Source organism: Mauremys mutica, chromosome 1, assembly GCF_020497125.1.
Source record: "Mauremys mutica isolate MM-2020 ecotype Southern chromosome 1, ASM2049712v1, whole genome shotgun sequence".
Classification (NCBI taxonomy): domain Eukaryota; kingdom Metazoa; phylum Chordata; order Testudines; family Geoemydidae; genus Mauremys; species Mauremys mutica.
In genome coordinates this window covers 296695027-296720569 of record NC_059072.1, presented here as the reverse complement: position 1 = coordinate 296720569, position 25543 = coordinate 296695027, and the positions used below count along the sequence as shown (strand labels likewise).

At 39.3% G+C, this 25543-nt stretch overlaps 1 protein-coding gene across 4 annotated transcripts in view; it reads right to left on the bottom strand.

Annotated features, from left to right (window-relative positions):
- The window catches only part of DIAPH3 (diaphanous related formin 3), a 509860-nt gene that overhangs the window by 5267 nt on the left and 479050 nt on the right, over window positions 1-25543 (bottom strand). For all 4 annotated transcript variants that reach the window (XM_045012145.1, XM_045012154.1, XM_045012162.1 and 1 more), the window contains one exon: window positions 2675-2930. In XM_045012145.1, the coding sequence (XP_044868080.1) occupies window positions 2675-2930 (256 nt within the window). The remainder of the gene's footprint in view (window positions 1-2674; window positions 2931-25543) is intronic.

The window sequence follows — 25543 nt, the reverse complement described above, 5'->3', positions numbered from 1 at the left end:
ATTGTATGCCAAACTAAATGTTACCATGGCAATAATTATAAACAGACACTCGAGAGCCTAAACATTTGCTTAACTATAAAGTAAATAGGTATTTGTTTAATTAGAGGGATGAAACACAGAACAAAATGTACTGCCATCTAGAATTATTTGGGTCATCTGGTTTAACTGGACAATTCTAATTTAACTGACTTATGATGGTACAAAACAAAGAGTCATTGAGAAAATAAATGCGAACTACTTACTTATAGCTCACATAACCAAAGCTGAAAAGTTGCTAGTCATAAAGGTGAAGGATAAACAAAAACGTTTTTATGTTTGTTTGAAAGTTGGAAGCTACTGTACAGCTACCAGTTCTCTGATCATTAAAAATTCAGCTATGGTTTACTAAGCCATATTATCTTGCCAAAATTTTAAACTTTACATAAAATAAAGACTGATAAGAGCTAAAAGGAATAATTTGGTCTCCATCCTAGATGAGTGCTGTGTCCATCTGGAACATATGCTGTCAAGTGTACTGAATTGTGTCAGTTTTCTGATGTGGGCTATTACCCACTAATTCAAATGAAGAAACCGATTTTGCTCAGGCACATGAATTTATATTTGAATCTCCATGCAAAAGGTCATTGCTGTAATATTTCAGCTGCAGTTCTCCAGTACTACTATTCTCTACACCCAATCTTTATTATTATGGTTAGTTTTGGGGGGTTTTTTTGGTCCTATTTTCAGCAGCATAAGCCATCTAAAGATTAGTGAGACTTTTTTTTTCCCCTCACCACAAGTTTTGTTTATATTCGTGAAAGTGTCTTGGTAACCCGTCTACTTAAGTCTATCAAAGGTAGAAAATAATTTTTTTATTCTTATATACTAAATATCATACATGAATGTCTGTCCCGATGAGTCTTAAATTCATCCCTTACCCATAAAGATCCAGTCTTAGGATAAGTGGAGGTGATGGGTATCAAATCCTGATAACTGGGGAGGAGCAGGGGGCTTTGCAACCCTAATAATCAGGTGTGGGTGGATATGAAATTCATCTCAACATGAATTTAGTATTCCAGTCCATTCTTTGGACTAGTAGCTGCTGTCCATCCACTATGTATTAAACACTGATCCTGTGGCTCTTCCACACTAACTGGAACCAGCAAAAAGTGCTTCCTCAATGTGGTTACTCCTTCCATGGTTCTTAAGTGGCACTGAAGCTCTGGCAGACTGAAATCCTAAGTCTGGTAGGATTTTCCTGTATCTGATCTCTCCTTACGCTTTACATTCATTTTTACTGAAGTGGGGAGCATAACTAGAGGGTATAATGATAGTTTCAGCAGCCCCTGAAACATAAGACTAATTCCTGTGATTAATAAAAAACATTCCATGCCCAACATTCCAAGTGTTCATAAACAGGCCAGTTTCAGAGTTCTAATTAATTAACTTTATTTTTTGCAGGAAATAAGAAGGCAACTTAAACAAGGAAATAAAAAGCACCAGAGCTTTGAAACATTGGTTTCATTTAACTGACTCATTTATAAAGAAAAATAGAGTATTTGGAAGAGAGATATTAGTCACTGAATACATTCTGATTAGTAGGAACTTGAAATAAAGGACCAAATGTCCTAATAGTAGCTTCCAAGTTGATAGTATAGGTAGCAAGTGTTTTTCATGGTGATGTGCAATTAATAAATGTTAGTGAACATGTAACAGTGTACAATGACTTGTGTCAAAATGGAGATGCAATTATCTGTGAGATTCCTCCTGTGCCAGCAAATGAGATTGTACATGCTATTGCTAAATGAGTTTGTTGAAAACCAATTGTAGAAGTCTCTGCCATAAGGTGATCTTTATATTATTATTGCAATATTATGTTTACTCAAGCAAAAATAGTGAAAAATTATTTTGGTAGCTACTTATAAAATAAGAAGCTTCTATCCTATGTGCACAATTGCAACATTGTATTCATAGAACTTTTGTACATTGGTTTTATACAATCATCCAAACAAGTTTAACAGCAATGAAATATCAGTCATACATAAAATACATTTCTTGCATAGATGTAAGTTTCTGTTCATGTTACCATTTAGCTAATGCATAAACGATTAAACATTCTTTGGTGTTCTTATTTAGATTAAAGTGAATTAAAACATGGCTATGAGAAATGTACATAGTATACATTTTCCTCCGTAAGCGTTTAATATGATACAATAATGAACTTCCTTAGGTGCTAAAAATTACACTGCAGGTGATACATAGAAATAAAATAGAAAAATATACAGGTTGGTTCTGCAGCTATTTATTAGTCCTAGATAATGACCAAACATAATGGTTTAAAACTAGTTAAAATGTATTGTGGAGAAAAGTTCTCATAACATTGTGTTCAGAAGTCTGGACACTAAAATAATTGTTTCTTGGGGTAATTCAGCATCTGTTGCTCCAGATACATTAGAACAGATTGTCGGTAGGTAGAAATGCGTACAAGCCTTCTTATAGTTATGCATAAACCATGGGCTCAAATTCATAGGCAAAGCATAACACATTTGTATTTTAGATATAAAGTATGTGAAGTTTGGAATACAGAAGTGTGTAAATGTCAGTCATGAAAAATTAATGCATATTTAAAAAATGTAGCAGCTTATTATAACTTGTCTTTAGTGATTGCTTAATCAGTTTTATAGGATTAATTTACAATGCGCGTAATCTTGCCAGCAAAGCCTCTACTTCAGGAACTACTTCTCCTTTGGAAGCAGAGCCAACAAGCTCCATTTCCTTTTCTCTGTTGCTTTCTCCATTGTAGGCTTCCTTTCTTCCAACAGCCTTGCTCCTTGCTATAGAGGAATTAGCTTCCATGTCATAATTAAACTTCTTGGTGATTGGAGTCCTTGTGAAGTTGAAATTGATACTGTGGTTTGAATGCGACTTTTCTAGGTGTGCTTTCTGGTTCTCTGTAGAAGAGAAGAAAATAAAAGTTTCATCTCATTTACCAATAGAACCCTACAGACAACTATATACAGGAAACCCATGGATCACCACTCTTACATCCACAGATAGAGCAAATACCCCAAATACACCAAGAAATCTTATCTACAGCGACGCACTCAGTTACTATAGAAAATGCTCTGAGGAGAAAGTCCAGGATACATGCCTTAACATACTGAAAACTGCCTCACTAAACAAGGACACTCCATCAGGGAAGCAGATTCACCAGCAGAACCAGCTTTGATACAGAACCGCCCCCACACACCTTGTTATCACGTAGCACACCACATTGGAACCCATATAGGGTATCATCATACAATTACAACCCATACTTGATGGGGACCACATCCTGAAAGAAATCGTTTCTGAACCCCCTCTTCTGGCATTCAAACAACCCTCCCAACATCGCCAATCTCATAATCAGAAGCTAGCTCCTCACAGACCAGGACCCATCAACTGAAAGCAGCACCAGACCCTGCCATAAACATAAGATGCAAAACCTGCAGCTAAACATCCACTGCTACAATGATCAATAACCTCCATAGCACCCCTTTCCAGATGAATGGGTCCTACTCATGCCTGTCACATGTGGTGTACCTCATCCAGTGCATCAAATACCCCAACAAGTGTGTGGGGGAAATCAGACTATCGCTATGCTCTCCAATGAACTCAGATAAAAATGATGAAAGACAAAAACACCCCATCACTTGTGGAGGGACGCGCTTCACAAAATGATCATTCCACATTGATCTCTCAGTCCTCATCCTCAAAGGAAACCCACAAAATACCTTCAAAAGGTGAGCCTGAGAGCTTAAATTCATACCTCTTCTAGGCCTGGTCTACACTATGCATTTAAACTGAATTTAGCAGCGTTAAACCGAATTAATCCTGCACCTGTCCACAAAACAAAGCCCTTTATATCGATATAAAGGGCTCTTTAAACTGATTTCTGTACTCCTCCCCGACGAGGGGAGGAGTGCTGAAATCGGTATTGCCATGTCAGATTAGGGTTAGTGTGGCCGCAATTCGACGGTATTGGCCTCCGGGCGGTATCCCACAGTGCACCATTGTGACCGCTCTGGAAAGCAATCTGAACTCGGATGCACTGGCCAGGTAGACAGGAAAAGCCCCGCAAACTTTTGAATTTCATTTCCTGTTTGCCCAGCGTGGAGCTCTGATCAGCACGGGTGGCGATGCAGTCCCAAATCCAAAAAGAGCTCCAGCATGGACCGTACGGGAGATACTGGATCTGATCGCTGTATGGGGAGACAAATCTGTTCTATCAGAGCTCCGTTACAGAAGACGAAATGACAAAGCAGTTGAAAAAATCTCCAGGCTATGATACAGAGTCCACAGCACAGTGCTCTGACACAAGCATAACGGAAAGCCAAAGAATCAAATGGACGCTTATGGAGGGAGGGAGGGGATACTGAGGACTCCAGCTATCCCACAGTCCCCCCCGCAGTCTCCGAAAAGCATTTGCATTCTTGGCTGAGCTCCCAATGCCTGAAGGGTCAAAAACATTTTCCCAGGTGTTTCAGGGTATATGTCATCAATTTACACCCTTCCATTCCCCCCCCCCCCCCCGGAAAGAAAAGGGAAAAAAATCATTTCTCGCCTTTTTTCAATGTCACCCTATGTCTACTGCATGCTGCTGGTAGACGGGGTGCTGCAGCGCTGAACACCAGCATCCCCTTCCCAGTGGCAGATGGTGCAATATGACTGATATCCGTCTTCATCATCAGCCTGTGAGTGCCCCTGGCTGGCGCCAGGTCGGCCAGGGGCGCCTGGGTAAAAATGGGAATGACTCCCGGTCATTCCCGGCAGATGGTACAAAACGGCTGGTAACTGTCCTCATCATAGCAACTGGAGGCTGAGCTCCATCAGCCCCCCTCTTTCATGTCTAAAGAAAAGATTCTGTACTGCCTGGACTATCATAGCAGCGGGAGGCTGCGCTCCTCTCCCCCCGCACCCTTTAATGTCCTGCCTGGACTATCATAGCAGCTGGAGGCTTCCTCCCCCTCATTTTATCTGACTAAAAAGTCAGTGTTTCTTATTCCTGCATTCTTTATTACTTCATCACACAAATGGGGGGACACTGACACGGTAGCCCAGGAGGGTTGGGGGAGGAGGGAAGCAACAGGTGGGGTTGTTGCAGGGGCACCCCCTAGAATGGCATGCAGCACATCATTTCTGCCTGTCACATTTCTGCCCTCTGGGGCTCTGACATGGAGCGGCTGTGCTCTCTGGTTCTCTAGTACACTTGCCCCATATTCTAGGCAGGACTGACTCTATTTTTAGACAAAACATAAAGAAGAGAATGACCCGGGGAGTCATTCCCATTTTTGTCCATGCGCCCCCGGCCGACCTCAGCGAGGCCAGCCAGGAGCACCCATGATAGCAGCAGACGCTACAGAACGACTGATAACCGTCATCTCATCGCCAATTTACAATGGCAGACGGTGCAATATGACTGGTAACCGTCTCTGCTATCTTGCAAAGGCAAATGAATGCTGCTGTGTAGCAGTGCAGTACCGCGTCTGTCAGCAGCATCCAGTACACATACGGTGACAGTGACAAGGCAAAATGGGCTCCATGATTGCCATGCTATGGCGTCTGCCAGGGCACTCCAGGGAAAAAGGGCGCGAAATGATTGTCTGCCGTTGCTTTCATGGAGGAAGGATTGAATGACGACATTTACCCAGAATCACCCGCGACACTGTTTTTGCATTGGGATCTCAACCCAGAATTCCAATGGGCGGGGGAGACTGCGGGAACTATGGGATAGCTACGGGATAGCTACCCACAGTGCAACGCTCTGGAAATCGACGCTAGCCTCGGTACATGGACGCACACCGACGAATTAATGTGCTTAGTGTGGCCGCGTGCACTCGACTTTATACAATTTGTTTTACAAAACCGGTTTATGTAAAATTGGAATAATCCCGTAGTGTAGACATACCCCTAGACATTAGGAATCATTCACTCAGTAGAGAGACTAGGTTTATGTCTCATTACAACAATCTGTAACCCACTAACTCTCCTTTGACCTATGACTGCTGAAGTGTTAATTGCCCACTTCATTTTGAATGGTTTCCTGCAACTTATCGCTTTATGTTTAACTATCTGTTCCACCTTGTCCTTGTAATCTGTGACACTCTGATTACCTTTCCGAGACCTGAAGAAGAGATCAGTGGAACTCAAAAGCTTGCCTTTTTTACCAGCAGAAGTTGGTCCAATAAAAGATATTACATCACCCACCTTGTATCTTTTTTTTATATATATAATTTAGAATTTGTCAGATAGATTTTTAAAACTTTAAATAAATCAAAATTGTATTGTAATTTAATCATCTAAGATAATCTACTTTCTTTCCTTTCTGGTCTCTTTGTGGCTATGTACAACTAAGTGACAGCGAGCTTGACTAATCTCACCAGCTGTAAGAGTGAGTTGCACTGGCTGATGAATAAATGGCTCTGCCTGATTGACTTTCCCAAAGAGGACTAGACAAATTTCCTTTTTTTTTTTTTAAAATCAAGTGACTCTTCCATCTACCAGCCTTTTGAGTGATCCCTCTCATAGATCTTATACTTTTTAAAAACAGGCATACTCAATATTCATGTAACCTTGAACGAGGCTTGAAAATGGCTTCAACAAACTTGACATGACATTTAAAGTTTTTTGGTTATTCGCTGAAAGATGTTCCATCATCCCAATAGTAATGACTTTGGAGCACAGGCAGTCACTCATGACAGTGTGTTTTATGTGAGTGCTGAAAATTCCTACCGAAAACAGCTTGTACATTCCAAGGCGGCTGCTGAAGATATTTACTGCACTGTCATTCCCTGACCAGGGGCTCACAGTGATGGATGAGTATTTTACACACTATCTTGGACAATCTCAACGAATTTTATTAGTATGATCACCTTTTGGCTGTTGGAAGAAAATAAATACCCTCTTTTCTCCTTCGATATCAGATGGACAATTGTTACTTAAAATCTAATAGAGCTGCAGTTTTCACTTAGCTGAACAGTTAAGCTCTATTTTTTTTATATATATAGTATGTTGGAAATAACACAATAATCCACATGACTACAGTTGCACACATTGAGTCTCCCTGTAACACATAAGGCCAAAAGATAAGAGCTTTCAGCAAGTGAGACCATGCATACACACACATTATATACAATTTAAAATAATTGTAGTATTTACATGTTTATATATATTTCTCCATTTAATATTTTTATGTAATAATCGTATTATAATGAATCTGCACACATCTCTGGGGGCTTTAAGATCCTGTAGGACTACATCGTCTATATCGATATACAGAGTGCCCCTCACCTTTGCTGCTGTTCATATTCTGTTGGTCAAAAAGATGATGGGGGTGGGGAAGAGAAGGAACCCATAATTTTCTGAAACTCTTTCTTTCTTTCTTTTTCTTAAGAGACGTTAGGGCTTGATATATGCTGGCCTGCAAACACTAAAGAATGAAGTTGGGATTTTCAGAAGAGCCTACATGTGTTAGGCACTCCTTTGAAAACTGCAGCCTGAGGTCCAATTTTCTCAGCTAAAGGTACTGAAAGAACTGTTGTGATATAAATCTTGATCTGTGCTTCAAGCTGACCTGGAGGGGCCACCTACTACATACAAATAAGCTTAGTAAACATGTGAACTCTGACCTTGGTCTCTTACAATGCTGCAAACAAAGGAGCTTTAAAACAATGAGGCCCTGTTTCAGTGAAAGATTTAAGCATAAATTTAAGTCCCATTGACTTCACTGGAGAATGAGCTGTCTGTAATGATCAGTTCCAAACAACAACGGTAGAGCTGAAAATGCCTCTCTCCCCCAGATTTAAAGGCTTCTGATACTGTTCAATAAGAGAGTGAACCAACTCTAGGAAGTCCAAAGATGGCTTGAGAAGGTATGTCCTGGGCTAGGGAGCTAAGTGGAAGATATGCTGAACTTTCCAAAGCTGGAGAATGGTATATTTGAAAGACCTATATCTGTCATCCTTTAATACAATGGTCCAGATCCACAAAGGGACTTAGGTATCTAAAACTTAGATTTAGGTGCCACCGTGGTTCACAAAACCAACACTAAGCTGCCACCTAACCACAGGTGCCTAAACTCACTAATTTTTGCTGTAAAAGCCCCCTAGGGGCCTACATTTCTGCCTCTGGCATGCATACTGCTGCCTCATGTGCATTGCATCCTCCTCTCCCCCTCCTACCTTGCCATTTTGCATCAAGTGGGCGTGCACCACTGCCATTCTTGTCAGAAATGCCTTTGATGCCTGACTTCAGATGTCTGTGGATCTCAAGCAGGGATAGGCACCTCTCTCTTGCTTGGACTTAGTTGCCTAACTCCCTAAGAGGAACGGGGTTTAGGACAGACCTGTCTTGTCGGAATCTGCTATTGGCCAGGTTAGGTGACTCCCTGCCTAGTATGCTGGCTTTTGTGGATCCCATTCTCTCTCTCCTTGTGCATTGTATAGGGAGCTTAGATACCTAATCAAGGGGTTTTGGATTACATTGGATGGCAAGGTGCCTAAAAGTTAGGTGTTGCAACACTGAATGTCAGATCCCTGAAGTCCTTCTATAGACCTGGGCCTAATCTAGATTTTTTTGGACGTTAGGTTTGAAATGTTGAAAGCCAACTGTGGGTTTTAACTCCATGAATTACATTAATTTTAATGAAACGTGTGGCTAAATCTACTAGTTGTCTTTTATCATTTGAAAATTGAAGTTAATCTGATTTGTGTGGTCATATCTCCTACTCCTCTTTGAAAATCTCAGTTTAGCTAGGTCCTGAGTTTATAGTTTGCCACCTCTGCATCACACTACAATATCTAAGAAATATCCATATAAAATAGTTGAAAAACAATCTATTCACAGCTCTAGCCCCTTTTGTCAATATTCAGCAGTTACAGTGCACAACTTCCTCAGTTTAATCAAGCTCCTCCCAACCAGTCACAGTGAGACAGAAAAAAGGACATTGAAAAATATTGTCCCTTCCTCTAATGCCAAATAATTAGGGTTTGCACAATGCCTTAAAGTTCAGCAGATTCTGTCTATGTTAGATGAAGTGGTTGGAGTGAGTTCCAGAATCAGAGAGACCCATAGAGATCATCCCACCAGTAGTCTTTATTTTATAGTAAGGGAGCTTCAGCCCTCATATCATCTGTGGCATTAGGAAAGAGGTGGTCTCAGGTAGGTATGTTCCAGGCCATTTACAGCTTTTATAATAGGTCAAAAACAATGCCTTCAATTGTATCTAGAAACCAATAGGCAGCCATTGAGGATCATAGAGCAAACAATTTTGTTAAATTTCAATTAAGGTTGCTAAGCAGCTTCAAAGAGAAGATATACCATTAATCACATCTGTTTAAGAAATTCTGATACTACCCGTATCACCTAATTAAAACAGAAACATTTTCAATAGCCAACACCCAAACAAACTTAACTCGGCTCCTAGAATTGTGTTACTTTTTAAGGGCCCACTCCCACAGAAAATAATAGCATTTCCCACTCCCCCCTTTTTTTTTATTTTAATGGGTGTTGCCCAGGTCTTTTAAATAAAGTTTGGATAATAGAGTGTATATGTGTTTTATTTGCTCAGCAGTGTCAAATTTGATGGTTATTACACAAGTAGTTTAATGTAATGGCCCTATTTTAATGACGGGTGTAAGTTATGTTTATATATTTAGCTTTGTCTCTAATGTTTTGTCTAATTAAGTATATATAGAATTATTTCTCTCAGCAGGAAAAGAGTGCTCTTGGGATATGCTCATATACATCAGTGATGGATCCTCAAGAGAAATCTGAGAGAGATTCATTTAGGTAGTCTTGAAATGCTAAAGTGTCTGATTTTTGTGGATTGTGTATGCTTGTTTGAGTAACTACACTTTTACAACATTGGTATGAATAAGAGCGGGGTATTAATGTATCAGGGGCTAATTCTCAGATCTGTTAAGTCTACAGTGTGCATTTTCCCAAGAGCGAAGAAGACTTAAACTAGGTGGTTCTCCTAGAACAGAGGAATCCTCTAGAAGCTAGATTCTATACTGACACCTCTAACTTTGGTTGCTGCTTTAGAGTATGTTTACACTTGGAGCTGGGGGTATGATTCCCAGTGCACACAGAGGTACCCATGTTAGCTCTGCTTGAGCTATTGTGCTAAAAATAGTAGTGTAGTTGTATGCATGGGCAGCATGAGTGGCGGCATGGGCTAGTCTCTCCCAGCACAAACCAGTCTGGACCCCATGGCTATATACTGGGGAGGGCTAACTCATGCAGCCACCACTCACCACTGCCTATGTTACCCCGGCTACACTGCTATTTTTAGTGTGTTAGCTTGAGCAGAGCTAGCACGGGTACCTCTGTGCAAGCTGAAAATCACGCCCCCCCAGCTCTGAGTGTAGCTGTAGCCTTAGTGAGTGTGAGTAGGCCCTCTCTGCACCCTGTTAAACCCCAGCTGACAGAATGGCTGCTGCTGTATACCACCCCTGAGACCAGGCTGTCTGTATGCACAGACACTTAAATTGTGCCTTCTTTCAGCTGTGCCCAAGGTTTAATGGTTAGTCACAATTGGGAATCTGGACTTTTGTGGAACATTGTGTGATGAATGGATAATATTCAGTTACATTTTGTAACTAGTGTGAGTGTTTGTGTTTCACTAAATTATTTAGGCATTGGACTGTTTCAATGTGCAGGTCTGTGTGTGTAAATAGGGTGTTCAGGTTCATCTCAAGTGTACTTTAAACTGTAGAAATCATAACCTAATTATATGTTTTAGTGAGTTTTTTTTTACATATCCATGTTAATAGCACATCCTCTACTGAATTCCACTTGGTAAACTTAACAGATTTGTTTTTCTTTTGGGCTTTCCTTTGTTTTCTGTAAAATTCTGACTTAATACACTGCCAGGCTGCTTCATGTGGAAAAAGCTCTGCACAGTCTAGTGAAAGCATGAGAGGCAGTTTAAAACTCTTTTTGCTGTGTATGCAAAGATTTTCCCAGAGCAGAAATTTTTGTTTTGCTAAGCCCCTCAGCCTTTCCTTGCTGTCAGACTCCAGCTGGCCCTTATTTCCCAATAGCAGTTCAGTGCCTGGCTCCAGCCCCACGCTTTCTATTGTAAGCTCCTTTTTACCTGTTTCTCCTGCTTCCTCCAAACTTGATTATTTGCAAACTAGCCCCAATCACAGGCTCAATTCCAGCTCTGTCCTCTTCCATGCCCTGGGTCTACCCAATCTCATCCCTTGGTCAGTGCCAGTGCTAGCCCACTGTGGCCCTAAGCAGGAATATTCCCCCCCAGAACAGCCAGGTTCTTATAATAAAAAGCAAATTCTCCCTCCTCCCCCGAGCTGCTTGGGGCTCTAAGCAGTTGCTTAGTTTGCTGATGCCTAGAGCCAGCTTCGCCCTCTGCTAACATCTGCAACCAAAGAGCCCTGCTCTCTTGGACTGTTAGGAGGTCTGACACCTGCCAAAGTCCCCTATGCTTGAGCATGGAAAATGTCTGTCTGTGAACTTGGGGTTGTGGAATACTTGCTATGCTGAGACTTGTAGGCTGATAAACCAAGGGAGACAGGGAATAATTTTAAAATAGGGTAATTTTGATGTCCTAGTATTTTAAATCTTTTATTCATCAATTTTCAAACCAATCTCCAGAAAAATTCTACTCCTATTTTTAAGCATGCCAAGCTGTAAATAAGTTGGTCAAACTAATGAACAGTTAGAAAGGGAATAAACAGAGAATGTGCAGTGGATATCTAGACTCAGCTTGAACTATGACACCTACACAATCCCACAGCCTCTCACAGAATCACTGTTCGCTTTGTTTGGCTGTGGAGTTTCTACCAGCCACCAAGTATAAATATCAGATGTTTGCTCCTGTTGCTCTGTTGTGGTGGAATTCTTTGCATCACGGGAGTCACACTGGGGCCTCGTTCTATTTCAAGTCAAAGCTTTAAAAGTCATTTTGCAGGTATTAAGAGGGGGGGAGGGAAACTCCTGTCCCTTTTTAATTAAAAATTCAAAAGACGCATTTGTTACCCTACCAAATCTTTTCATTTTAAAATTAAAATGGGAATTTTATTCTGCTAAGATGACACCCTCAGGATCCTCTTTACTGCTGCACACAATGCTTCAAGGGTGCCACATGCACTGTTGCCTATAGGGCTTGTTCACCCCAAGATGATCTCTGCCAGCTGCTGTAGCAGCTCCCCGAATCATCAAATGTACTGGTAATAGCCAGAAAATATACCTTAATCCTAGAGGCACTGGCATGGGTAGTGCCTGATTTGTAATGCCACTGCAACTGGAAAAGAGGTTCCTGGGAATGGATTAAAAACTCAAATTGCCATCTGCTGTGTTTTAGCAAAGAATTAGGACCCTACTGCAACTTACAGGTGAGAAAGGAGTGTAATTTATCACCTTAAAAAAGCAATGTTGAGACCAGATCATATAAATCTATTTAGCTACTTGTAATTGCTAGCAAATTGTTGGGCATCAAACTTCTGACCATAAGTTTGAACTCTTCTGTGCTACTTACTATTATGCTGGGCTTCAGGACAAGAAGGCCTTTAGTCCACTCCTGTCCACTGGCAAAATGATTGCAATCCTTTTAGAAATGGCATCCTAGACTGAGGCTACGGAAAACTTGTCCTCTCCCCACAATACTGGATCAATTCTTTCTCTTACTTGTACTAAGGCCATGTCTACACTTACAAGCTTACAGTGGCACAGCTGTGAGAGTGCTCATGTAGCCGCGTTATGCCGATGGGAGAGAGCTCTCCCATTGTATAATAAAACCAGCCCAATGAGCGATGGTAGCTATATCGGCGGGAGAGCATCTCCCATTGACATAGCATGGCTACATGAGCACTCTCACAGTAGCACAGTTGTATCAGTACAGCTGTGTCGCTGTAAGCTTGTAAGTGTAGACATGGCCTTAGTACATTCAAAATTATCTTGACAAACTGGAGAAATGGTCTGAAATGAATAGGATGAAATTCAAGAAGGACAAATGCAAAATACCTCACTTAAGAAGGAATAATCAACTGCACAAATACAAAATGGGAAACGACTGCCTAGGAAGGAGTACTTCTGAAAAGGATCTTGGGGTTATAGCGGATCACAAACTAAATATGAGTCAACAGTGTAACACTGCTGCTAAAAAAGTGAACATCATTCTGGAATGTATTAGCAGAGTGTTGTAAGCAAGACACAAGAAGTTATTCTTCCACTCTACACAGCACTGATAAGACCTCAACTGGAGTACTGTGTCCAGTTCTGGGCACTTTGGGAATGATGTGGACAAACTGGAGAAAGTCCAGAGGAGAGCAACAAAAATGACTGAAGGTGTACAAAACATAACCTATGAGAAAATATATAAAAAATTGGGTTTGTTTAGTTTGGAGAAGAGAAGGGGGATTTGATAACAGTTTTCAAGTTTGTAAAAAGTTGTTATAAAGAGAAGCGTGATAAAATGTTTTCCTTAATCAGTCTGGTTATAGGAAATAAGGCAAACATTATGAATTTATAGCCAAAAACCATGGGTGATACACTGTTAATCCTAATGATTTTGATTTTACTACTCTTGTATGGTTCCACACATTGCTCTTGGACATATCCCAAAGGCTTCATAGACACAAAATCTTTTAAAGCACATATCACCCAGCTCCCCCAGTATCCTGAGGAACTAAGCACCCGGATGAACAACACAAGCATCATTGAAGTGATATTGGTTAGTAGATGGAGAGAGAGATGAGGGGAGGCATTTAGAGGTTCTAGTAGAACACATGCCTACTCCTTCAGTGACAGGCATATGCCCATTCATCATCAAGATAGTGTGCAATGTGGCAGCCATGTAAGACTTGGCTACCTATTTGGATGCCCAGTGTCAGAGGAGAGGCAAAAAATACCTTTTTCCACCTTCATGTGGATAGGAAAAATCTACCAGCTCCTTTTTGACGAAGAGATGGTCAAAGTGATATATTGTCTCTCACTTCAAGGCTGGACATTGCATTGCTCTGTAGTTGGGGCTAACAGTGGACGCCAAAAGGAAAGTGGTCTACAATAAAACAGCCTAACTGGAACAGGCAAGCAAGAGCATCTCAGAACAGTGCTTTGCATTCTACATTGAATCTCCACTGAATATTAGATCCTACAGGAGTTACAATGCACTCAGGACTTCCTTCCTTCAGAGTATATGCAAGACTTCTCTTTAACTATGCCTTCTGACAGGACAAGCAGTGACACTGTGACAAACTCTATTTCATCCGCATCTGAAAAAATTCAAGTTAAAACACCCAAGACTAAAGAGATGCGGCTAAGCCTCCAACTATTGTTATTCTGCCAGGAACTTGCCCACATCAGTCTCCCATACTCTACTTCCCTTGACATGGACAGTGTATAGAGCCAAATCCTCCTTTCCTTCATTCATGCAAACCCCCCAAACACAGATTGTTTAGTAACAGGATGGCTAGAGTTGTAAAATACACTGAAAGTTATTTTGTAATTAAAATCACAGCCAGAAGAAACCCACTGCACTACTGGCTCACCATAGCTACTAGAAGGGAGGGAGTTGATCAGCAGGATAAACCAAGAAAAAGCAACCTGACAGATGTTGTTCCCTTTTAAAGACAAATAAGAAAAAACAATCCCTAACTAATTTTGCTTCAGTTGTTTTCACACATTTGTTTAACTGACAGGGTTTATGATAAGAAACTCTTAGCACAATGGAAAGACCAACAAAATGGGGACTCAATCCTGTAGTTCTTAATTAGGTAAAACTCTCATTGTCTTCAAAATTCAATCGATTATTGTTTAGTTTTCCCACATCTGAATTTCCTAAGCACTGCTGTTCATCAAAATAAGTTATTAAAGAATTGTTACAAGATCATCTGATTTGTCTAGAGAGTCTTATATTTTTGCTACTGAAATACATGTTAGTGAATTGACTTCCAGAGAGCTTTGTCTGAGTAAGGACTTTGGGATAATTTCTTTGTTTTATAAACATAGAATGTGAACACTTTAGAATTAATTTCTAGTCTTTCAAACAAACAAATCTCTGGTGCAAAAAACAAATTCAAAATTATCTTCAGATCACCTAAGGCCATCCAGCTAGTATTATCCAGACCCAAGTCTTTCTAAATTATTTTGATGAACAGCAGAGCTCAGGAAATTCAGTTAATGGAAAATTGTGCTTAATATCTTTCTTCTGTTTAAATGGTGATCTAGCATGGAACAGCACACAGTGATATACACATAGGCTATTAAGGGATACTTATTTTCTCTGAATGAGAAAAAGTGTAAAGTGTGTGAATGAGAAGAAACACTAATACTGGGGATTTGCTATGAACTTCGGGAAGCAAATGTATGCTTGATCCTTGGGAGATTTTTAAACCCCTCCTAGTCCTGGAATATAAAACAATTAATACTGAATACAAATGACTTCAAGATTTACTGAGGTAAAGGTATGACTTTTTTTAACCACTGACAAATACCTAAAATTAAAAAACCTTATATTTTAAATAGTGTTATTATATTGCAACAGAATGCCCACTTTCTTGATACTCAAGACACTTGATTTTTTATGTAAGTATTTTTACACTGTTAGTACATGAATCACTTTTGGCTAAACAAATAAAGCAGCAAATGTGTGAGAGAGAGTAATACAACAGCACTGTATGCTTACATGATCATCGTTTTCAATGTAGGACATGATAAAATTATAACTGAAAGAAAAGAAATGCAGCTGTAATCTCATTAGATTTCCCTAATTGAATCGCTGATTTACACAGGGCAAATACTACAATGGCCTAAGGGAATATTTCCTAAATTATTGTCTTGCAGTTCTACATATTGCACCATGTTACTGAGAGTCTGTACCTAACTACTGATGGCAGAAAACAGAGATGTGCTTTCTATGGAGAAGGTCCAGTACTCTGACATTACTAACTGAAATCATTCAAGTACAGCTTTCCAATCCTGAGTATATCGGAGTGATAGTAAACAACAAAAATATGCAGTTTGTAGAATCAGGATTATTCATTATGGAGGAGGTCTTGTTTATCGCTCTGTACATTGCTCTCTTAATATCCAGAAGCAGTCTTTAGAAGTAATCAGAAAAATTGCAATAGCCAGAGACCTTGTGTATTGCATCATAGCTCTCATAAAATACAAGATACATCTCCTACCTCTATAGCACAGCAGAAAACACTTAATATACTTTGTCACTTTTTATTAGTTTAATAGTTTTTCCAACAATTTCTATGATTGACAAAGGCAGGATTAGAAAATGTTCCTGAATTGCAAAAGAAGTACTGTGGGCTGCTATCAACTTATTTCATTTATACCCTGTAGCCATGGCCAAAACACATGAACTGTCAACTGCACTTAGATGATGCCACCATACGTTTGAAATGTAATTTCTTGCACCTTAAGGCTTTACAATGGATGCTCAACAACCTTACTAATCAAAAACAGATGACACCGCCAGAATTAATGAGGCACACAATTGCATTACTGAATAGTGGATTTTTTTTTAAACCCAACCTTTTATATGCATTTAATTCATTTAGAAGTTGCTGCTCTTCCTGGTATGAAAGAGTGTGGAATTTAAAGGAATAAAACTTTCAAATAAATAAATTCAGGTAGCTAAAGTTTACTAAATGTTCAGAAGCAGCAGATACAAAATATTTTTCTTTGTTTCAGAGGAAGAAAAGAGGGATGCCAGTACTAAATGATGGCATGAAAGGGGACTGACTTATTTAGCATGAACTTGCCTTGCTTTCAAAGAACAATGTGTTTGATTACGAGCACTGAATAAACTAATTTCTGGAAAAATGAATCGCACTGGACCGTAATTTGACCTTCCCATTTAACAGAGTCTAAATCAAAGGTTTCACAGTTCAGATTAGATAATATATAAAATTTCTTCTCACTTACTTGACTACTGCTGCTACCTCCTCAAAAATCATCTTCAAAATAGCTGTCCCTGACTAATCCATTCAATCTTTCTCCCAATTTCTTCTCTCACCATACCATGCATACATGTAGAGTTAGAACCAATTTCTCAATCCATCATACTCATCTATTTTCTTTCCCCCATCCCATAGCAATGACAGTAGCTACTATAATAACTTTAGGATGCCAAGATTTAACTAAAATCTGGGTGCATCTAGGGATGGCTTCAAAGCTTATTAATTAATTTCAAAATTAACCAAGAAATTGGGCACAATTTTAGGTTAAATACATTTCAAGGTTAAAAACAAAACAAAACTGTACAAACCAATCTTGACCCTATCTCAGTGGATGTGAAGAGCCCAGGGACACAGGAAACATGTGGTTCAGCTAGGTGAGAGAGGGGCAGGATTTTACTGTCATTCCTCCTCCATTTACCCTGAAGGGTTGCACCCAGCAATGCTACTTGAGGTGGATGAATTATGGATTTACCCCAAAGTACACCGGAAGAGGATTGATATTGAGTGCATTAAGCTTTCCCACTTCTCTCAGATGTGAAAAATAACAATCACCTGAGAAAAAAATTATTTCTGGAGTTACCATGGACTCCAAAGGAGGCAACATGCCTTAAGATCATTCTAAATTGTTAGAACATAGTTTCTTAATTGGCTTTTTTCTTGTGCACAAGCAATATCTATAGGTTCAGAGGATTTGTAACGTGATAGAGAATCATTCAGTTGTAGGTTGCCATTTCAAATCCAGTCCAGGTCAAAAGAGATTGAAAGAAGTTACCACCAGAAAACTATATGATTTGGTGCCCTCAGACATGTTCCTAGTAGACAGATGGTTGTATTACAAAGCCACCACCATTGCGACTGGCAATAATTGAAAATATTTTTGGCAGTTTCAATGATAGGGGAAGAATGACAGATCATAGGCACTTAATTATACCCTGCAGCCTACAAGGGTACTCCTGCTTATGCTGTACTTATGCGGTAGATAAACAAAGGACTTCAGTTTCCTGGGCTATCTATTATCTATCAATGAATACTGACTTCAAGAAACATTTTGACAAAGAATTTAAGCAAAACAGATAACCTATTAGCAGCACAATTAAATTTTTGTGACAAGGGGAAATCCACAGGCATGTGCAGAGGATAGCTGGATGAATACTGTTTGGGAAGTGCTGATGAAGATGACCAATCTAAAAAGAGACACAAAATCTGTCTCTCTCTCTCATTAATTACTCTGAAAAGGACACAGTAAAGAAGCCCATGCTATAATGACTATGAGCAAATAAAGAAACAAAAACAAACCCCAAACCTCTGACCTACTTGTTGTATATCCACGTGACATGTTTAGCAAAATGAGTTTTGTGGAACTTAACCTTCCTTTCTACTATAGTTTCCACTAACTAATTTACCATAACAATTTATTAGGAATTTTTTTTACTAATGGTTAATAACCAAGAGTCTTAACTCTCAATTATTTTAATCATTGTAATTTACATTTTGTATACTAGAGCCCAAACTACTCTGAAGAAATTCTGAGACACTGTATAATTTGTTAGGATTGTCTGTTTCCCATTCCTTACCTCCACTTCCTGGCTGAAGCCAGAAATTGAGTCACTGTTAGGATGTTGTCTAAAGCAGAAGGCAACTCAGCAAAGACACTTTAAAATTCCACCTCTGTTCCTCCCAAGGAGATGGTGTTATGGGGAGGAATTGACCTAAAGGGTCTTACAGCTGGCTTGCAAACATTCTGGGGGCAGGGTAGAGGGCTATGAATGAAAGAAAAAGGTGAGCATAGCTACTGGTAGATTAGGTGGCCACTAAATTCTGAAGAGTTGAGTAGGGGCACAGCTTCTCTGAGCTATTCCAAGACCACTGCTCTGAGGCAGCTCTTGCCCTGACAGGTGGTGGCTGCAGCAGGCTGTCATCTGCTCTTTTCCCGGAGGTAGCAGTAGCAGCATACGGCTCCTCAGCTCTTCTTCCAAAACACATTTCTTGGGAAAAAGAGGAAAACAACTGAGAGGCTCATGTTGCTGCTGCTGTTGCAACAGGTGCGGGTGAGGTGATTAAATAATCTTGGATTGTATTTGTGCCACTAGAGCCCTAAGTCTTAAGGAGATCAACGTATTATCTTTAAAAAAAACAAACTTATTTTATGATGTCTTAAAAAATGCTTTGTACTTCCCTAAAATTGGTGCCTCTGTACATTCCTTTTTTTCTTGCTTCAAACTCCTAGTTTTCTGTATCAGAAAAGAGACTTATTTCTGAAGTTTATCTGGGACGAACTGGTAACCAGGATTGCCTTTGTGAATAAATTGGGCTTGGGGAAAAAGCGGAATCAGCTTAGTACATGCAACTTTGACCATTAAAACTTTGGTAATCAAATAGGCTTCTTGTTCTTACAACCCACTCTAGGCATCTGATATGTTGCAGATAACTTGATATAGGTCAAAAACAAGCCAGCATGTTGTCTGAAAGTGTGTAACAGGAGATACTGTAAACCACTAGATAAGCGACCCTTGCCCAAAGCTAAAAAATTAGGAAGCAATAAAGCACACACAGGAGAAGTAGCTCTTTCCTCTGCTTGTGCACAAAACATACTGCAAATATCTTCAATATTTATAAAGTGCTTTCAGAATACCTAATATGAAGCAGTATATTAGTACTATATATTTGTACTATCTGACTTCCTATAGTTGGGCCACAGTGTACTTGGCTTTGTGCAGGTATGCAAAGAGGTAGTGGTGGGGAAAGATACAAGGAGCTTTTCCCTGCACAAGAGCTGGTCACACCTTTGTGCATCTTAGGCAGCAGTTACATATCAAAGTGATAGGGAAATTTAAAATCTCTTAGAACAAGGACTACAACACTTTAGCACTGGCAGTAGAAACCTCTACATATAAGAAGGGTCGCCTAGTACTTAAGGTACTGGACTGGAAGTCTGGGTTCAATTCCTGGCTCTGCCACAGATTCCCTGTTTAACTTTGTATATCATTTAATTTCTCTATGTCTCAGTTCTCTTTTCTGTAAAATGGGAATAATACTTTCTTCCACTCTTTATCTAGTGTGTCTGCTTAGACTGTAAACTCCTCAGGGCAGGGCATTTTTTCATGTTTGTACAGTCCTACTACAATAGGGACCTGATTTCAACTTGGACCTCTATTAAAATATAATACTAACAAAGTGGTTGGGAAGGAGGCAGAGCCAGGGCATTCCACCTTCCATTCAGGCCAGCAGAGCTGGTTCCAGAATAGGGATGGTTCACTGTGCATCTTTTCTTATTTCCCTGTGCTCCACATGAGGCACAATGGTCCCACTGGACAACCTGTATGTCTCCTGCATTTCATTTGCTGAAGCGCATCAAAGTGGCCCACTCCTTTTGGTCTCTCGTCTCCATGTCACTTATACTTGCAACTGTACCCAATCATTCTGAGTTATCCCTAGTGGAAAGCAATCCAAATCAGCATGTAGCAATCTCGCCAATGGAAAATGCTCATGGAAAACGCCTTTTCTGTAAGGTTCATTAATAAGACCTTGTTCTGTTAATTTGTGTAAATTTTGGCTGCTCTTAACTGGCATCTTACATTTCACACTGCAACCTCAAACTCATTTGTAAAGCATTCTCCAAATTGATTGGTTTGTTAGCATTTAATTTGTCATTTGATACTGCCAATTGTAACAATTTGGGGAACCTGTCTTTATGTGACTTATGAATTCTGGCTGTTATGAAATTGTTGAATCATGGAAGGCACCAGTGTATGTGGAATCCACCATTTGCCAACAAGGACTGTGCCACATCACTACCAGACCAAGGACAATGGTAAGGCCAGAAAGGACCACCAGATCATCAGTCGATAACCTCTACAACTGTGCTCTGACCAAAAAATGGCTACACTCATGTGAGGTTGCCTGAGCTGGGAAACCAGCTTGACCAAGTTTCTCTGCAGTGAGGGGGAAATGGAGAGTGGAAAATCCCCAGCAGCTGAACCAAGGATAGAGGTGTTAATGATGGAACATATAAATTTGTGGGACTGAAAGAGCCAGACAGGAAGCTTGAGCAGGAGAGAGGGGCATGCTTTTGTATTGGGGTTATCCTGTTTAACTGCAGGATCATCTGAGGAAGAAGGAAGCTAATCTAGTGGGAGAGACTGACTCAATGATTCTGAAGAGAAGTCATGAACTACTGAAGGATCTTGGGCACCGCAGAGGACTCTGTTCAAGTTCAAAGAACTCTCCAAAGTGATGGAAACTGAGGCAGGGAAATGCATATGGAGGTCTTTATTATTTTGTCTAGAGCTGTGTCTCTGTCTTGTTAAATGAAGAGTAATCATGTTTAGAACCCTCTGCAAAGTCTCTCTTTGTGTCTGTTTGTTTTCACTATCACCTGCCCCGGAAAAGTCAAACTGTAAAATCCAGAATACCTACATGGTTGCAGTTATGGGATATGATGTGCTTAAACTGTGAGCATGCTTGAGAGGTCAGTACTGGTCCTAGGTGCTAGGTAGTTGGACCACAGGGTCTCAGCTCTCAGAGGGGGGAGCTAGACAGAGGATTTGTACCTCAAGAGTGTGCTTAGAGAACCCAAGCTGGGGATCATCCCTGACTGTTCAGACTTAGGAGGCTTAAAGCCTCCAGTGATATGGGCCATGAACACAACAGCCTGGTGCATGATAAGCCAGAGGGAGCTCTCCAGGTGTGTGTGTTAGACACCAATATACCACACATGAAAGTAATGTTATAAATTTCCTAGAATACTGTATGCCACAAATGAGAGAAATTACCTTTGTATGGAGTCAGGCTTTCCTCTGTATTTAAATGTGGATTTTATTTCTGAGATATGATTTACTACTGAGGCTGGTCTTGAGAGTTCCAAATTCCATTTACTTATGATCTGAGAAAGATTCTAGACACATTGCCATAGGTGAAAGTGAATTATTCAGCTGTTGTACCAGCCCCCTGAAGGCTGTATTTAGGAACATTAATGGCATACTACCACCATCTTTCCAGTGATAAATACATTTATTACTTTACAGTCTAAGGTTTAGAGTCCTAGCATCTATTTTACTACAAAGACTTCAGCTTAATATCAGAAATTGATTTGTGGCATTTACAGTTGCCTACCTTCCTCATCAATTATACAACTGCACTTTAGCTATAACTCATAACAGGTATGCACAATAAGTCAGATAACTAAGGGTATGTCTACACTGCAAAAAACAAAAACAAAAAAACAAAAAACAAAAAACCACCTGCAGCAGCGAGTCTCAGAGCCTGGGTCAACTGATGTGGGCTCATGCTATGGGGCTAAAAATAGCAATGTAGACATTTGGGCTCTGGCTGGAGCCCAGGCTCTGAAACCAAGAGAGTGGGGAGGGTTTTGGAGTTGGGGCTCCACTTTCAGCCTAAACATCTACACTGCTATTTTTAGCTCCACAGTGCGAGCCCCATGAGCCCAAGTTCGTTGACCTGGGCTCTGAGATTCGTTGCTGCAGGGGTTTTTTTTAATTTTTTTTTTGCAGTGTAGACATACCCTAGATACATTTTACTTGATTGTATTAGAATGGATGTTTAACATAATTTACAGATTGAGGCTAAGTGAATTCTAAATTGGAACTCGTAAGTGGCACAGCACGTCTAAACCATGTAAACAGGAGCATTTACAGAAACAGCCTTCAGAAGTAGAAGAGAGAGCCAACACAACAATCAAAAAGACTGAAAGAACCAGAACCTTTCATGTTCTTTGACAACTCAGGGTAGAACAAAGTATAGAACTTCTGAGCCAATGAAATAAAGGCTCATGTACAACCTCATTCAGCTTCCCTTTGTCTGCTCTGACTTAACTGAGCAGCCCTGCAAAGAGTGTGTGTCTAGACCAAGAGGCGATATTAAAAACAAAAGGTTAGAGATCATCATGGGACATTAATTATGCAAAAGAAGCCAAACTGAATTTAATCAGAAGCAGTAGATTCCAAGCAGGAAATATTTTCTCTTTTTTGACAGAGGTGGTTAAGAAAACATTTATGGTAATACCAGAGCATCTGCTGATTACAGTCAAAGCTGCAGGACACTGACATTAAATCACTGAACCATCTTGACAGCTTCTGGGTACTCAAGTCCCATTCTAATAATAATTTGCTGTGAAATTCACCCAAATTTGAAAATTAGCCAGAAAATGTTTATGAAGAAAACAGGTAAGAGTCAATAAAGCAGTTATAAAAGGGATTTACATCTGACAAAACTTTTAATCTAAAATGAATGTTCAGCCATCAGACATTTTAGTGCTACATTTAAATCGACATATCTTTCAAAGAAGCTTAAGTGGCTTTTTAAAAGAGCAGAATGTAATTTTATGATCCATTTCATGTAGTTTGTGATACAGCACTTTTTTGTTTGGAATATATATATAAATATATATTTTTTAAATACAGGTTAGCCTCTTGAAGAAGGCCTGAATCATGCTAAATGGGATTTAACTCCTGATACCACAGAATTCTGAACAAAACACAATACTTCATTGTAATGCTTTAATTGATGCTTCTGTGTGTTGCAGAGGGTGATTACTTGAATAATAAGTATAAAAGATGTGTGAGCTGGTTGCTAAGCTAACTTGAGTAAGAGAAAAAAAAATCAAGGAAATATACAGCCATGAATCAAGGTGATGATAGGACAATTATTCAATGAAAGGTCGTGTTGAAGGACTTGCAGAGCACTGACCTGCACATTATCACACATCAAAAAATTACTTGTGGGGTAATTAGGAGAAAAATACACAAGTGCAATCAGTGTCACAGAGAAACATACAAATTTAAGGTATTTCCCAGGGGCTTGAGTGGTCAAATGCATTTCGGTTCTATATTTAAATCTTTGAACAGCCCAAGAGCTCGGAGAACAAAATATTACACCAACGCCCACTGGGATTTACCAATCACTAAAGTTATCATTTCATACTTTATCAAAATTTCTCTCTCCTCAATTACTTTGAGAATTTAACTAAATATTATTTATAACAGGACACATTAAATTTTCTATCCTGACATCATTCAGAAAAAAATATTTACAGTTTTTCTACTTTTAGTTTACATGATTGTTTCCCTTTCCTTTGGTTAATGCTTTCAAAATACATTTTAGGATGTAACAGAATATGTTACAGGGAATTACTGTTATCACTAATAATTCTGTACTTATTCAAGTGTCGGATATCTGCATTTTTGAGGCCTGCATTATATTTCAAATTACAGTTTTAAGACTTTTAAATAAAAGATGTGCCTAAATCTCATTTAAATGTCCCACTTTTTCCTCTAGTTATGCATTCTTAAAAATGTGACTGTGTGTATAGAAAAGCTACTTTAGAATTTTTTTAGAAATGTCTTCTAAGCCCTGTGTGGTTGAATTCATAGTAAATAGGGCATCTTTCCTTACACAGCGAATGATTTCTTTTTAAAAGCTTCAATTAAAGTTCTGCAAACTTTCTAAAACATTGCTAAAATAGTGTTTCAGTAAGATATGCAGAAAATAAAAAAAATAAACAATGGTGTGGAATGGCATAAAAATGTTATCACCACCTATTTGAGGTAACCTCTAACTCACAAGTGGCTATGGTGGTTGTAAGCAATGCATCTAAGTGAAACTCATGATAAAACCTTTCTACCTTGTATCATACCACACCATATTTTATATATATATTCATTTCTCCATTTGTCCGTGTCATGTAAGAATGAATCTCAGAACTGGAGAGGGGAAATTTCACACTCCACTTAACTCCAGAAGTTAAATTTCCAAGAGTAAAAAAAAATAAAAATAATAATGTTGGTAAACATGCTAAACATGATGTTAAATTAAAATATTCCATCAAACAAAGAGTTTAAGGAAGCATATTAATTGGGGAAAAAATGTTAAAAGAACCCAGAATACCATTATGGGAAAAACAGAAATCACAAATGAATGTTATTTTTGAGTTGTAGTATTTTAGATTAATAAACAACGGGAGACTTTTTTGTTGATCTCTAGAGAGGAACTTTTGCTTACTTCTAAATAAACTTATCACAAAACTTGAGCATTTAAAAAAGCCCTATGCAACATTCCATCTTTCATTCAAAAGTAAATCTGAGCTGTACATCCCTCTCAGAATCTAAACAAGAAATAAAATTTCACTTGCCATATCAAATTACGTAGAGCTCCATCTTCTTCCAGGCATGCAGGAATAATACTGTACTACATGAAAAAGATCCTGCTGAAATGTATTTTAAATTTATGAGGCACTTTTTTATATGCAAGTACATAATCCATTCGCAGATGCTTGACTGAGGATGTTTAGTTGTGTGTAAACTGTATTACTTTCATGTGTAACACAAACTGCCGGATGTAGCCTACTGATCCTATGCAAACATTGGAAAACAGTAATCCTAACTCTGACAAACACTACAATAACAAAGTTAAAGATGAAAGGCTTTTGAATGGGGCAGACCAACATTCAGAGTTCTGTTTCTCTCCTGCAGTAGCTACTTAGAGCACAGGGAAGAACAAAGAGGAGGAACTGAACACTCCATTAAGGTAAAAAATCCTGGGAGCCATGGAAGGTCCCCAATGAAGAGGAACCACTT